Consider the following 15,579-nt stretch of genomic DNA (forward strand, 5'->3'; position numbering starts at 1 on the left):
ACCTCTTATTACAGTAACCCGGCTCCTGATCCTCTTATTACCATGTAACCTCTTATTACAGTAACCCGGCTCCTGATCCTCTTATTACCATGTAACATCTTATTACAGTAACCCGGCTCCTGATCCTCTTATTACCCTGTAACATCTTATTACAGTAACCCGGCTCCTGATCCTCTTATTACCCTGTAACATCTTATTACAGTAACCCGGCTCCTGATCCTCTTATTACCATGTAACATCTTATTACAGTAACCCGGCTCCTGATCCTCTTATTACCCTGTAACATCTTATTACAGTAACCCGGCTCCTGATCCTCTTATTACCCTGTAACATCTTATTACAGTAACCCGGCTCCTGATCCTCTTATTACCCTGTAACATCTTATTACAGTAACCCGGCTCCTGATCCTCTTATTACCCTGTAACATCTTATTACAGTAACCCGGCTCCTGATCCTCTTATTACCCTGTAACATCTTATTACAGTAACCCGGCTCCTGATGCTCTTATTACCCTGTAACATCTTATTACAGTAACCCGGCTCCTCATCCTCTTATTACCCTGTAACATCTTCTTACAGTAACCCGGCTCCTGATGCTCTTATTACCCTGTAACATCTTATTACAGTAACCCGGCTCCTGATCCTCTTATTACCATGTAACATCTTATTACAGTAACCCGGCTCCTGAGCCTCTTATTACCCCTGTAACATCTTATTACAGTAACCCGGCTCCTCATCCTCTTATTACCCTGTAACATCTTATTACAGTAACCCGGCTCCTGGTCCTCTTATTACCATGTAACATCTTATTACAGTAACCCGGCTCCTGAGCCTCTTATTACCCCTGTAACATCTCATTACAGTAACCCGGCTCCTGATCCTCTTATTACCCCTATAACATCTTATTACAGTAACCCGGCTCCTGAGCCTCTTATTACCCCTGTAACATCTCATTACAGTAACCCGGCTCCTGATCCTCTTATTACCCCTGTAACATCTTATTACAGTAACCCGGCTCCTGATCCTCTTATTACCATGTAACATCTTATTACAGTAACTCGGCTCCTGATCCTCCAATTACCCTGTAACATCTTATTACAGTAACCCGGCTCCTGATCCTCTTATTACCCTGTAACATCTTATTACAGTAACCCGACTCCTGATCCTCTTATTACCCTGTAACATCTTATTACAGTGACCCGGCTCCTGATCCTCTTATTACCCTGTAACATCTTATTACAGTGACCCGGCTCCTGATCCTCTTATTACCCCTGTAACATCTTATTACAGTAACCCGGCTCCTGATCCTCTTATTACCCTGTAACATCTTATTATAGTAACCCGGCTCCTGATCCTCTTATTACCATGTAACATCTTATTACAGTAACCCGGCTCCTGATCCTCTTATTACCCTGTAACATCTTATTACAGTAACCCGGCTCCTGATCCTCTTATTACCCTGTAACATCTTATTACAGTAACCCGGCTCCTGATCCCCTTATTACCCTGTAACATCTTATTACAGTAATCCGGCTCCTGATCCTCTTATTACCATGTAACATCTTATTACAGTAACCCGGCTCCTGATCCTCTTATTACCCTGTAACATCTTATTACAGTAACCCGGCTCCTGATCCTCTTATTACCATGTAACATCTTATTACAGTAACCCGGCTCCTGATCCTCTTATTACCCTGTAACATCTTATTACAGTAATCCGGCTCCTGATCCTCTTATTACCATGTAACATCTTATTACAGTAACCCGGCTCCTGATCCTCTTATTACCCTGTAACATCTTATTACAGTAACCGGGCTCCTGATCCTCTTATTACCCTGTAACATCTTATTACAGTAACCCGGCTCCTGATCCTCTTATTACCCTGTAACATCTTATTACAGTAACCGGGCTCCTGATCCTCTTATTACCCTGTAACATCTTATTACAGTAACCCGGCTCCTGATCCTCTTATTACCCTGTAACATCTTATTACAGTAACCGGGCTCCTGATCCTCTTATTACCCTGTAACATCTTATTACAGTAACCCGGCTCCTGATCCTCTTATTACCCTGTAACATCTTATTACAGTAACCCGGCTCCTGATCCTCTTATTACCCTGTAACATCTTATTACAGTAACCGGGCTCCTGATCCTCTTATTACCCTGTAACATCTTATTACAGTAACCCGGCTCCTGATCCCCTTATTACCCTGTAACATCTTATTACAGTAACCCGGCTCCTGAGCCTCTTATTACCCTGTAACATCTTATTACAGTAACCCGGCTCCTGATCCTCTTATTACCCCTGTAACATCTTATTACAGTAACCCGGCTCCTGATCCTCTTATTACCCCTGTAACATCTTATTACAGTAACCCGGCTCCTGATCCTCTTATTACCCTGTAACATCTTATTACAGTAACCCGACTCCTGATCCTCTTATTACCCTGTAACATCTTATTACAGTAACCCGGCTCCTGATCCTCTTATTACCCTGTAACATCTTACTACAGTAACCTGGCTCCTGATCCTCTTATTACCCTGTAACATCTTCTTACAGTAACCCGGCTCCTGATCCTCTTATTACCCTGTAACATCTTCTTACAGTAACCCGGCTCCTGATCCTCTTATTACCCCTGTAACATCATTTTTTTTTTTTTTTTTTTCATAAACTAGATTTTTATTAGAAACTTTAACATATACACAATCAAACAAGCCAAAGAAAACAGCTCAATATACATACATGTCATTATTATCACTATCTGCAGTACTCCTGGGTGAGACATTAGCATGTTTCATCATATTACACACACACACACACCTTATCTGAGAAATTCCCATATCATACTATAAGCAGGAACTCTACCCAGTAATGTCACATCTTAAAATTAGATCCAGGGCTCTGTGTAAGGTGTGTGATATCACTCCAGCTCTCACGAAAGGAGGAAGGAAGAAAAAGATAAGGGAGGAAAGACAAAGAAAAGAGGTAGAAGCCCAGAGCTAAAGAGCCTGAGCCCCCGAAAGACTCCCTGTGTCCTACCCCAGTGGGGGCAAAGAGAGGATGGACTGTGGGGGGGGGGGGGGGGAAGTAGAATTCCCCTCTCCCAGACGGGAGCCACTGTAGTAGCAGACCGCTCGTGACTGACCCCTCCTAGGGGGGGGGGGGTTCCGCCTAGCCATTTTGCAAAGTGTGGACCAGATTTAAAGGATGACCATGCACTCCACAGAGAGAGAACTCTACCAAAGTGAACACTGTCCTCTGCAACCAGAGATTCCATTCGACACAGAGTCCATCTCCGCCACCCATTCGCCAACGGAAGGCGGCACAGTCGAATTCCAATGTCTAGGAATAACTGTTCGTGACGCAGTCAAGAAATGCCGTAGTAGACCCTTCTTAATACTTGGCAAGGGGCCGGGAATTAGGGATACCAAAGCTATCTGCGGAGTGGGCACCAACGGTGTACCCTCTACTTCTGCATAGATTTCAAAAATTGCTTTCCAGAAGGTCTGTAATGCTGGACACGACCACCAAATGTGCAACATTGTTCCGGTCTCAGTCCCACACCGCCAACATAAGTCTGACACCTCAAGGTACATTCTGTTTAGAGTCTGTGGGCAACGGTACCATCTAGTCAGTATCTTAAAATAATTTTCCTGTGCGTGGCAAGCCACGGGCATTTTGAGAGCCAGAAAATACTCGGTCCCAGTCTGCCAGTGACAGGGTTACTCCAAGTTCTTGTTCCCATGCGCTAACGTATGCAGGAGGCTGGTCACCCACAGGCCTCTAGAAGTAAGGTATATAGATTAGAAATCACCCGAGTCGGAGGCTCGGTTTGAAGCAACAGCGACTCAAAGGCAGTGTTAGTGACGATACGCATCCCGCCCGGCAGAGCCGAACGCAAAAATGTGGACATTTGGGCATGTTCCATCCAAGAGAGCGTCCTCCCCGGGCAAGTCCCGCGCATCTCTGACAAGGCAGGGAGCCTCCCCCATCCGACATTACCTGACATAGTCTCATGTCCTCAGAAGAGGACCAAATCAGGAAATGATTCGTATTGACAGCTGGTGGAAATTCCAGGTTATCAAACAGCGGGCTAAGAAGCCCGGGTCTATGTGAAAGGCCTTTTCTAACCAACAGTCTGTCCCGCAGAGTGAGACAGTGCTGGGTTAGTAGTGGAAGGGTCGCAAGCACCGGCCTATAATCAGGAAGAATCCATGGCAACGATCTAAGGGAGAGAGTGACTATGGACTGCTCAAGCCCCTACCCACTGTTTATTGGATCCATTATGAAACCAGTCCACTACCCTTGCGAGTACCGCGGCCTGGTGATATGTGGGCAAATCCGGGAGTCCAGCTCCCCCTTCAGTTTCGGACGGGACAGTGACTTCAGGTTAAGGCGCGGCCTCAACGTGCCCCACACAAAATTCCGGAAGTCTTTCTCCAAAGCCTTAAAAAACACTCCAGGGATTAATACTGGAAGGGCCTGAAACATATAAAAACCGAGGGAGGATGTCCATTTTGATAGCGTTTATGCGGCCAAACCATGAGAGTTGCGCTCGATCATATGAATGTAGGTTTTTGAGAGTGGTTTGAAGTAAAGGTTGATAGTTGAGATTGTAAATCTCTACCAGGTCCCTAGGAATCTGGACTCCCAAATATTTGATTGACCTTGCCTGCCATTTAAAGGAAAAGGATGACTTTAAAAGCTCCAGTGTCTCAGAAGATAAGAATGTTGAGTGCTTCAGTTTTCGTATAGTTTACCTTAAAGTTGCTGACCTGGCCAAATATTTAGAATTCTCTAATGAGCACTGGTAAGGCAACCATAGGGTTCGTCACAAAGAGCAGGAGATCATCGGCATATAAAGCCAATTTATGGCAATCCCCACCTATTCCTATCCTTGAGATATCAGGGGAGTTGCGGATAGCCACCGCTAGATGCTCCATCGTGATGACATAGAGTAAGGGAGATGGGGCATCCCTGTCTAGTGCCGTTGGTAATCGAGAATGGTGTTGAAAGTATCCCATTTGCCCTAACTCGTGCAGTACCAGTATCTTATCCAGCATAATGGGGCCGAGCCCTACCTGGGTTAATGCCGATTTCAGGAACCCCCAATGTACCCGATCGAAAGCTTTTTCCGCATCAACCGATATTAAACAGGTGGGTAAGGACTTTTTCAAGACATAGGATATTAAGAGGGTAGTTTTATTGGTATTATCCCTCGCCTCTCTGTGACGAACAAATCCCGCCTGATCTCCGTGGATACTACGCGGAAGGAGTGGGGCTAGTCTATTTGCAATGGCCTTAGAGTAATGTTTAACATCCACATTTATCAAGGAGATTGGACGGTAATTAGAACAGACAGAGGGATCTTTCCCCGGTTTGGGAATCACAGTAATGGTGGCCGCTAACGTTTGCGGAGTGAATGGCATGGTGGTTGTAACCGCGTTATATACCTTAGTCATATGGCGAAGAAGCTTAGTTACGAAGGACGCCGGGAATCCATCCGGACCCGGGCTTTTTACCCGACGGTGCCGATTTTATAATCTCATGTATTTCCGATTCCGAGAAGGCCTCACCTAGCGAGGCAGTCTGTCTCATCTATAGCAGCCTACCCCGTTTACCTATGGGTCAGGGCTGTACGTTGAGCCCAAGTCCACCTACAGTGGAGTTACACTTATTTACGCTGTTTGTGCCGCGTCCTCTTTGACAGCTGGACGCGGGCACAGCAGAGTTTAACGGCTGTTCCCCACGCAGCTGCTCTGTTACACAGAAGCGGCGGCGTGAGAGTGCAGCTGTTCGCTGACTGTTAGATCATCTACGGCAGTCATGCACGGCCGTGCGGTGGTACAATCGCTCTGATCTACTGCACGATCACACTCTGCAGGTGTACCACCATTGGCCCTTACAATTCCTACCATATTGCAATTGACTTACAGTTCAATTGAATATTATACAGCCACGATACAAATGTATCAACACCCATGCTCTTCAGCACATCACGGCAATACGGACCTGGCTGTGGTTGGTGCTTTAGCCCTGGTACACGGGATTCAACGTAAGGGCGCAGTGTGTAGGCTCATGTTCAGACTTCACCGCAGTGGAGCCGTTTTGTAGTGCTACAAGCTACCATTGTTCTCATTTTTGCATCCACGCAATTTGAGACCATATGCTTGCCATTTTTGCAAGCATACCATTACATGTGGTTTTTGTCTGAACACTTTTGATAGTTATCATAATTCACCAACAATTACATGGCCTCAGGTATGTGAGTTTGGGGGTCACTCACACATACCTTTTGCACCAACGGATTTTTTATTTATTTTCATCATTTTTTACATATTAATGCATATCAATAAAAGTTAAATATTAAATCAGATCACATCTTTTCCCTCTTCCCTTTCCTCATACTCATAGTTATACTGGGTGGTGTACACCAATGTGATCTGCGATACACTGTGTGATAGGTTTCCACATATTGCCTCATCTATAGTCGGCAACGCCATCTGTGCAACATAGGAATCAATCCTCCGTTGGAGGTCACTTGAAGACATATCTGCTAAAGGCCCCTTGAGGTTGTACAGGGACTGATAGTATTTCCTAAATGTCTTGACAATGTCCTCTGGATTATGTTTGCCCTCACCCTGTGTCGTCTTTATCACCGGGATAAAGGAGTGAGGAGCCCGTGGGTGTAGTAATCTAGCTAACGCCCTACTGCATTTATTGGAGTGTTGGTAAGCGAAACGCCTCGCCCGATCTCGGAAAGACGCATGTGCCTGATCTAGTAAATCTCTCAAAGAGTTTCGAGCTTCTAGCAGCTCCGCCAAAGTCTGAGGATGTTGGGACTGTTTGTGAGTGATCTCTAGAGTCCGTATCTGGGACAAGAGCTTTTCTATCTTGAAGGCCCGTTCCCTTTTCAGTCTCGAGCCTTGCTGTATGAATATACCTCTCAATACACTTTTCAACGCCTCCCACTGAACCGGCAGAGGAGTGGAGTCCACCTCATGATGATCCAGAAACTCCGAAATGGATCTATTAATGGCCGTTTGGCAAACCGCGTCCCTCAAAAGATGGGGGTTCAACCGCCAATGCCATTCCCGCCGTTTAGTGTCTGGGAGGGTAAGAGACAAGAAAACAGGCGCATGATCAGCCCAGATCATAGTTCCAATCTGAGACTTCGGAGACCAGGAAAGTAAATGATGGCTAATAAGAAACATCTTTCCTGCTGTACATATCATGTACCGGAGAGTAGAAGGTGTAGTCCCGTGTTTGGGGGTTGAGAATCCGCCATACGTCTACCATTTGCATGGCGAACAGCTTAGACTTGAGGGAAGACAATTGAGAAGCGGAAACGGAGGATCGGCCCGAGGAGGAGTCCGTAACCCTGTCCATTGTGAAGTTAAAATCTCCTGCAGTTACCAGAAGACCTTCTGCAAATTTGGAGAGTTCCGTTAAATAACCCCTGCATACGCGCACCTGGTCATGATTAGGGAGATACAAGTTCGCTACAGTGAACAGTCGCTCACAGATTCAAAGTTTCAGAAATACAAAGCGCCCCTGGGTGTCATATTGGGTAGCAACAACCGAGACCGGAAGAGATTTATGTATAGCGATACTCACTCCTCTGGATTTCGCATCAGGGTTGGTACTATGGAACCACTGCGTATAGTATCGATGTTTCAGAGTGGGCACATGGTCGGTCCTGAAATGAGACTCCTGCAAAAGTAAAATCTGAACACGTTGTTTATGCATGTGATATAGAATTTGAGCACGTTTTTGCGGGGTATTAAATCCCGAACATTCAATGAGCAACATTTTAAGGACTCCATCTGGGAAAGAGAAGGAGAGGGGTAAGAGGGGACAGGAGAAGAGTCAGTGAACTAATGGATTCACCACAGACAGTGATCCAGCCCCAAAACTACTCTGTTTAGGGGAAAGAGGTTAAAGTAAAGTGTTCAACCGAACACGCCCTAAGTGTGGGTTTGACTGGACTATGGAAGAAGGAAGCTCCCGACCAACTCCCACATGCCCGATACCTTGTATAGACACACATTTAAACAATCACATCTTCAAACAGTAATGGTCCGATACAAGCCGCACCTAGCTATTGTAGGCCTAGCACCAACTACCTCCCTGGAGAAGAACCGCCCCTTAGCAAAGATGCCATGTACAGTATCTAAAGGCTCCCATGCCCAAAAAGGAAAAGATTTAAGCTGCTATTCCAACTAAACTGCCAGTTATTTCAGATTAGGGTCCCACCCGGGGGGGGGGGGGGGTTTAACACCGAAACCCGCGTGGCGGATATATATATATATATAATATATATATATATATATATATATAATATGGACTACCTGTAGACCTTAAGTTCTGTCGTCCTCCTCTCACCATATCCAAACTATTCTCAGACCTGGTGTGAGGTGGTCTATATAAGCCCCCCTGGCCAAATTTATGGGAGGAGGTTTGTACTCATGATCCCGTCTTAGGAGTCCACTCTAATCGGTAACGAAATAACATAGATCCACAATGTATTCCCCTTCCCCACCATCCCCCATGCAGCATATTAGGACTAAAATGAGTAACCCCAAACAACTCATTATCGTAGAAGCAAAATGTCCCAACATCTTATTCCAGCAATCTTGACCTGGTTGCAGCCGAAATCTAGGTAGCAGACATCTGTGGTTCAGCATAAGCAGTCCCGTGAGGCAGGTAAGTCCGATGATATAGCTGGCAGAGAGGCCACATCTCGGGACCCGAGGAACAGAGTCCGACATAAGCGACCATTCATGTCATGACCGCTGCAGACATCAGTAAGGCACTATGGAGGCAGGGAAACAACAGGGGCGCAACAAAGGAGCAACCTCAAGATTCCTGAGAAGCATGGGTGGGAGCCACCGGGCCCTGCACTCTTCTGCGTCTCGCAGGGGTCAAGGAATGATCCATCCTATAATTACGTCGTGGCATACGCTGCGGCATTGGAGGAAAATACGGCCAATCTGCAATGGAAATCTGTGGGAGATCCAGGGCAGCGAGGAATTCAGGGATATCCTCCGGAGAATAGACAGAATACAAGGAGGATCCACGGCGTACTTGTAGTTGGAAGGGGTACCCCCATGAATACTGGATATCTTTTTCCCTAAGTGCGACAAGTAGGGGTAGTAATGCTCTCCTTTTTGCCAGAGTGGAACGAGAAAGATCCGCCAGTAATTGCACCGGAGCCTCATCGAAGTCCAGTGTACCCCTGTTACGAGCTTGCCTCATTATAGATTCTTTAAAGGGAACTTGTCACCAGCATTTTAGCTATAAAGCCAGCAATACCTGGTGAAAGTGGGTGAAAAATCATTGTCATCTAAGCTATAAATATGTTCTAAGTAAGTTCTGTACCTTTAGTATTCCGTTTCTCAGTGGTCCCACGCCGTATGCAAATGAGCAGAAAGTCAAATCTTCATCTGAAAAGAGTCAGATTTTCATTCCTCCAGCGTCTCAGAGTGGACTCCACCTCCTTCTTTTTGATTGACCGCTCCTTAGCCAGTCAGGGCCAGACAGGTGGCAACGGTGGGCGGGGTTAAGAAGCTGCATCCCAGAGGGGAAAATAATTACCATAAAAGGCGGGAAAAGTTGAAATGACGATATTTACAGACAGAGGAGGACTTCAGGAAAGAAGAGAACAGGAACGCACTCTGGACAGCTGCGGCCATTGAGGGGTCAGGCGAGTTTAACAGGTAAGATGTTGATGACCGGATCCCTTTAAGTTGAAAAAAGTGGATTCTACACACCACGTCTCGTGGTCTGGCCAAATCCATGCTTTTTGGACCCAGGGTGCGGTGAGCTCTGTCAATTTCCACTGGGGAATCTGCAGGTCTATCCAGCAACATGTTAAATATGCCCTGTAACGTGTGAACGAGGTCCTGGGGCCCCGTGGCTTCTGGGATACCCCTGACCCTGATATTGTTCCTCCTATTTCTATTCTCTGCATCATCCTCATATCAAACAGCATTTGTATATGTGCAGAGTGTTGATCCAATAAAATTTGCTGGGAGGCCTGTTTCTGCTGGAGCTCCTGTGTCTTTGCTTCAATGGCTTCCACAGATTCATTAATATGGGTAATGTCCTCCTTCAAGGAGCGGATCTCATTTTTGCAAACTGCTTCAAGGCGGGAAATATAACCCTCCATGTCCCGTTTAGTGGGTATGGCCGCCATTTGTGCCGTAAGTGCCTGTATCTCAGGGCCCATAATAAGTGCTGTTGCCGGGTTAGAGGCTGACTCACCCCTCAGAGGCTCCGACGAGCTATCCTGCGGCTGGTCTGGAGGAGTTGTCTTTCCTTGAGGCGGTGTCCCTGAGGCGCCGGTACGGTCCGCCATATTGGAGAGACGGGCCTGAGATGCTGGCAGTCGCGGGTGTCGGGGGTTTGGTGTGTGATCCCCTTTGCTTTAGTGCGATGTGTGTCGCAAATAGACACTGTTAATCAGGCTTGGGAGCGGTCAGGGAACAGGAGCTCTCACACCACGCGTCTCACCAGCTCCATGTCCAGGCCACGCCCCCACCCCTGTAACATCTTATTACTGTAACCCGGCTCCTGATCCTCTTATTACAGTAACACGGCTCCTGATCCTCTTATTACAGTAACCCGGCTCCTGATCCTCTTATTACAGTAACCCGGCTCCTGATCCTCTTATTACAGTAACCCGGCTCCTGATCCTCTTATTACAGTAACCCGGCTCCTGATCCTCTTATTACCCCTGTAACTTCTTATTACAGTAACCCGACTCCTGATCCTCTTATTACCCTGTAACATCTTATTACAGTAACCCGGCTCCTGATCCTCTTATTACCCTGTAACGTCTTATTACAGTAACCCGGCTCCTGATTCTCTTATTACCCTGTAACATCTTATTACAGTAACCCGGCTCCTGATCCTCTTATTACCCTGTAATATCTTATTACAGTAACCCGGCTCCTGATCCTCTTATTACCCCTGTAACTTCTTATTACAGTAACCCGACTCCTGATCCTCTTATTACCCTGTAACATCTTATTACAGTAACCCGGCTCCTGATCCTCTTATTACCCTGTAACATCTTATTACAGTAACCCGGCTCCTGATCCTCTTATTACCCTGTAACGTCTTATTACAGTAACCCGGCTCCTGATCCTCTTATTACCCTGTAATATCTTATTACAGTAACCCGGCTCCTGAGCCTCTTATTACCCCTGTAACATCTTATTACAATAACCCGGCTCCTGATCCTCTTATTACCCTGTAACATCTTATTACAGTAACCCGGCTCCTGATCCTCTTATTACCCTGTAACGTCTTATTACAGTAACCCGGCTCCTGATTCTCTTATTACCCTGTAACATCTTATTACAGTAACCCGGCTCCTGATCCTCTTATTACCCTGTAATATCTTATTACAGTAACCCGGCTCCTGAGCCTCTTATTACCCCTGTAACATCTTATTACAATAACCCGGCTCCTGATCCTCTTATTACCCTGTAATATCTTATTACAGTAACCCAGCTCCTGAGCCTCTTATTACCCTGTAACATCTTATTACAGTAACCCGGCTCCTGATCCTCTTATTACCCCTGTAACATCTTATTACAGTAACCCGGCTCCTGATCCTCTTATTACCCTGTAACATCTTATTACAGTAACCCGGCTCCTGATCCTCTTATTACCCTGTAACATCTTATTACAGTAACCCGGCTCCTGATCCTCTTATTACCCCTGTAACATCTTATTACAGTAACCCGGCTCCTGATCCTCTTATTACCCTGTAACATCTTATTACAGTAACCCGGCTCCTGATCCTCTTATTACCCCTGTAACATCTTATTACAGTAACCCGGCTCCTGCTCCTCTTATTACCCTGTAACATCTTATTACAGTAACCCGGCTCCTGATCCTCTTATTACCCTGTAAAATCTTATTACAGTAACCCGGCTCCTGATCCTCTTATTACCCCTGTAACATCTTATTACAGTAAACCGGCTCCTGAGCCTCTTATTACCCTTGTAACATCTTATTACAGTAACCCGGCTCCTGATCCTCTTATTACCCTGTAACATCTTATTACAGTAACCCGGCTCCTGATCCTCTTATTACCATGTAACATCTTATTACAGTAACCCGGCTCCTGATCCTCTTATTACCATGTAACATCTTATTACAGTAACCCGGCTCCTGATCCTCTTATTACCCTGTAACATCTTATTACAGTAACCCGGCTCCTGATCCTCTTATTACCATGTAACACCTTATTACAGTAACCCGGCTCCTGAGCCTCTTATTACCCCTGTAACATCTTATTACAGTAACCCGGCTCCTGATCCTCTTATTACCATGTAACATCTTATTACAGTAACCCGGCTCCTGAGCCTCTTATTACCCCTGTAACATCTTATTACAGTAACCCGGCTCCTGATCCTCTTATTACCCCTGTAACATCTTATTACAGTAACCCGGCTCCTGATCCTCTTATTACCCTTGTAACATCTTATTACAGTAACCCGGCTCCTGATCCTCTTATTACCCCTGTAACATCTTATTACAGTAACCCGGCTCCTGATCCTCTTATTACCCTGTAACATCTTATTACAGTAACCCGGCTCCTGATCCTCTTATTACCCCTGTAACATCTTATTACAGTAACCCGGCTCCTGATCCTCTTATTACCCTGTAACATCTTATTACAGTAACCCGGCTCCTGATCCTCTTATTACCCCTGTAACATCTTATTACAGTAACCCGGCTCCTGATCCTCTTATTACCCTGTAACATCTTATTACAGTAACCCGGCTCCTGATCCTCTTATTACCCTGTAACATCTTATTACAGTAACCCGGCTCCTGATCCTCTTATTACCCTGTAACATCTTATTACAGTAACCCGGCTCCTGATCCTCTTATTACCCTGTAACATCTTATTACAGTAACCCGGCTCCTGATCCTCTTATTACCCTGTAACATCTTATTACAGTAACCCGGCTCCTGATCCTCTTATTACCCCGTAACATCTTATTACAGTAACCCGGCTCCTGATCCTCTTATTACCCTGTAACATCTTATTACAGTAACCCGGCTCCTGATCCTCTTATTACCCTTGTAACATCTTATTACAGTAACCCGGCTCCTGAGCCTCTTATTACCCTGTAACATCTTATTACAGTAACCCGGCTCCTGATCCTCTTATTACCCTGTAACATCTTATTACAGTAACCCGGCTCCTGATCCTCTTATTACTCTGTAACATCTTATTACAGTAACCCGGCTCCTGATCCTCTTATTACCCTGTAACATCTTATTACAGTAACCCGGCTCCTGATCCTCTTATTACCCTGTAACATCTCATTACAGTAACCCGGCTCCTGATCCTCTTATTACCCAGTAACATCTTATTACAGTAACCCGGCTCCTGATCCTCTTATTACCCAGTAACATCTTATTACAGTAACCCGGCTCCTGATCCTCTTATTACCCAGTAACATCTTATTACAGTAACCCGGCTCCTGATCCTCTTATTACCCTGTAACATCTTATTACAGTAACCCGGCTCCTGATCCTCTTATTACCCTGTAACATGTTATTACAGTAACCCGGCTCCTGATCCTCTTATTACCCAGTAACATCTTATTACAGTAACCCGGCTCCTGATCCTCTTATTACCCAGTAACATCTTATTACAGTAACCCGGCTCCTGACCCTCTTATTACCATGTAACATCTTATTACAGTAACCCGACTCCTGACCCTCTTTATTACCATGTAACATCTTATTACAGTAACCCGGCTCCTGATCCTCTTATTACCCTGTAACATCTTATTACAGTAACCCGGCTCCTGATCCTCTTATTACCCTGTAACATCTTATTACAGTAACCCGGCTCCTGATCCTCTTATTACCCCTGTAACATCTTATTACAGTAACCCGGCTCCTGATCCTCTTATTACCCCTGTAACATCTTATTACAGTAACCCGGCTCCTGATCCTCTTATTACCCCTGTAACATCTTATTACAGTAACCCGGCTCCTGATCCTCTTATTACAGTAACCCGGCTCCTGATCCTCTTATTACCCTGTAACATCTTATTACAGTAACCCGGCTCCTGATCCTCTTATTACCCCAGTAACATCTTATTACAGTAACCCGGCTCCTGATCCTCTTATTACCCCAGTAACATCTTATTACAGTAACCCGGCTCCTGATCCTCTCATTACCATGTAACGTCTTATTACAGTAACCCGGCTCCTGATCCTCTTATTACCCTGTAACATCTTATTACAGTAACCCGGCTCCTGATCCTCTTATTACCCTGTAACATCTTATTACAGTAACCCGGCTCCTGACTAGTTTTATTACCTATAACTTATGTATTTCAGGACGTGCTATGGGGGTAGCGCAGCACCATGATGCTGTCACAGGTACAGCAAAGCAGCTTGTGAATGATGACTACACCTTGCGGCTGTATAAAGGTTGGGAGACATGCCAGGTAACCTCACTCAGTTCTCAAACACTGGAAGAATTGCATCATATGGGATGTCAATTGGATTTCGGTGAAGGTTTATTATATCTGGTCTCATTTGGGACTTCAGTTTGTAATAATATTTAAAGGGGACTCTCTGATGTACTTATAATTGGTACTGAAATTCATACCGATTCTCGGAGCGAGTGTGGCGACATTTTAATGTACATGCTCCTTATCTCAAATATGCTATAATATTGTAATGTCTGTTATCAACGCTGTATCCGCTGGCAATATAGTAGGCACACAGAGACCACGCACTAGGAGTATGTTAGTTGTATAACGTTATTCTGCCCTCTGAGCATCTCTTGTCCTGTTTGCGTCTTGCAGGTTGTGATCAGTAACGCTCTCTCCAGTCTGACGAGGACCAAGGAAAGTTTCACGTTTTGCAATCTGCTGAATATCAGTGTTTGCCCAACCACCGAGACGGCTAAAAGTGTGAGTCAGTCTCCTCCTTCACTGCTCTGGTACAAGTCTTCTACATATTGTGTCATCCAATTTAATTTCAAGACCACAGAAAGACTTAAAGGAACACTCCATGCATGACTCCGGAATTCAAGAAAACTCCAGAGAGAGTCATGCTCAAGTGAATAAGTAATGTTATGTATGTACACGGTGACCCCACCAGTAGAATAGTGAGCGCAGCTCTGGAGTATAATACAGGATGTAACTCAGGATCAGTACAGGATAAGTAATGTATGTACACAGTGTCTCCACCAGCAGAATAGTGAGTGCAGCTCTGGAGTATAATACAGGATGTATCTCAGGATCAGTACAGGAGAAGTAATGTAATGTATGTACACAGTGACCCCACCAGCAGAATAGTGAGTGCAGCTCTGGAGTATAATACAGGATGTAACTCAGGATCAGTACAGGGGAAGTAATGTATGTACACAGTGACTCCACCGGCAGAATAGTGAGGGCAGCTCTGGAGTATAATACAGGATGTAACTCAGGATCAGTACAGGGGAAGTAATGTAATGTATGTACACAGTGACTCCACCGGCAGAATAGTGAGGGCAGCTCTGGAGTATAATACAGGATGTAACTCAGG

The 15,579-nt window shown here is 45.3% G+C and overlaps 1 protein-coding gene across 1 annotated transcript in view; it reads left to right on the forward strand.

The window, feature by feature from the left end:
* The window catches only part of MAN2B1 (mannosidase alpha class 2B member 1), a 39,514-nt gene that overhangs the window by 13,608 nt on the left and 10,327 nt on the right, over nt 1-15,579 (forward strand). The window contains exons 11-12 of the mRNA XM_075859117.1: nt 14,383-14,492; nt 14,856-14,963. Of these exons, the coding sequence (XP_075715232.1) occupies nt 14,383-14,492; nt 14,856-14,963 (218 nt within the window). The remainder of the gene's footprint in view (nt 1-14,382; nt 14,493-14,855; nt 14,964-15,579) is intronic.

Source organism: Rhinoderma darwinii, chromosome 3 (assembly GCF_050947455.1).
Source record: "Rhinoderma darwinii isolate aRhiDar2 chromosome 3, aRhiDar2.hap1, whole genome shotgun sequence".
Lineage (NCBI taxonomy): Eukaryota > Metazoa > Chordata > Amphibia > Anura > Rhinodermatidae > Rhinoderma > Rhinoderma darwinii.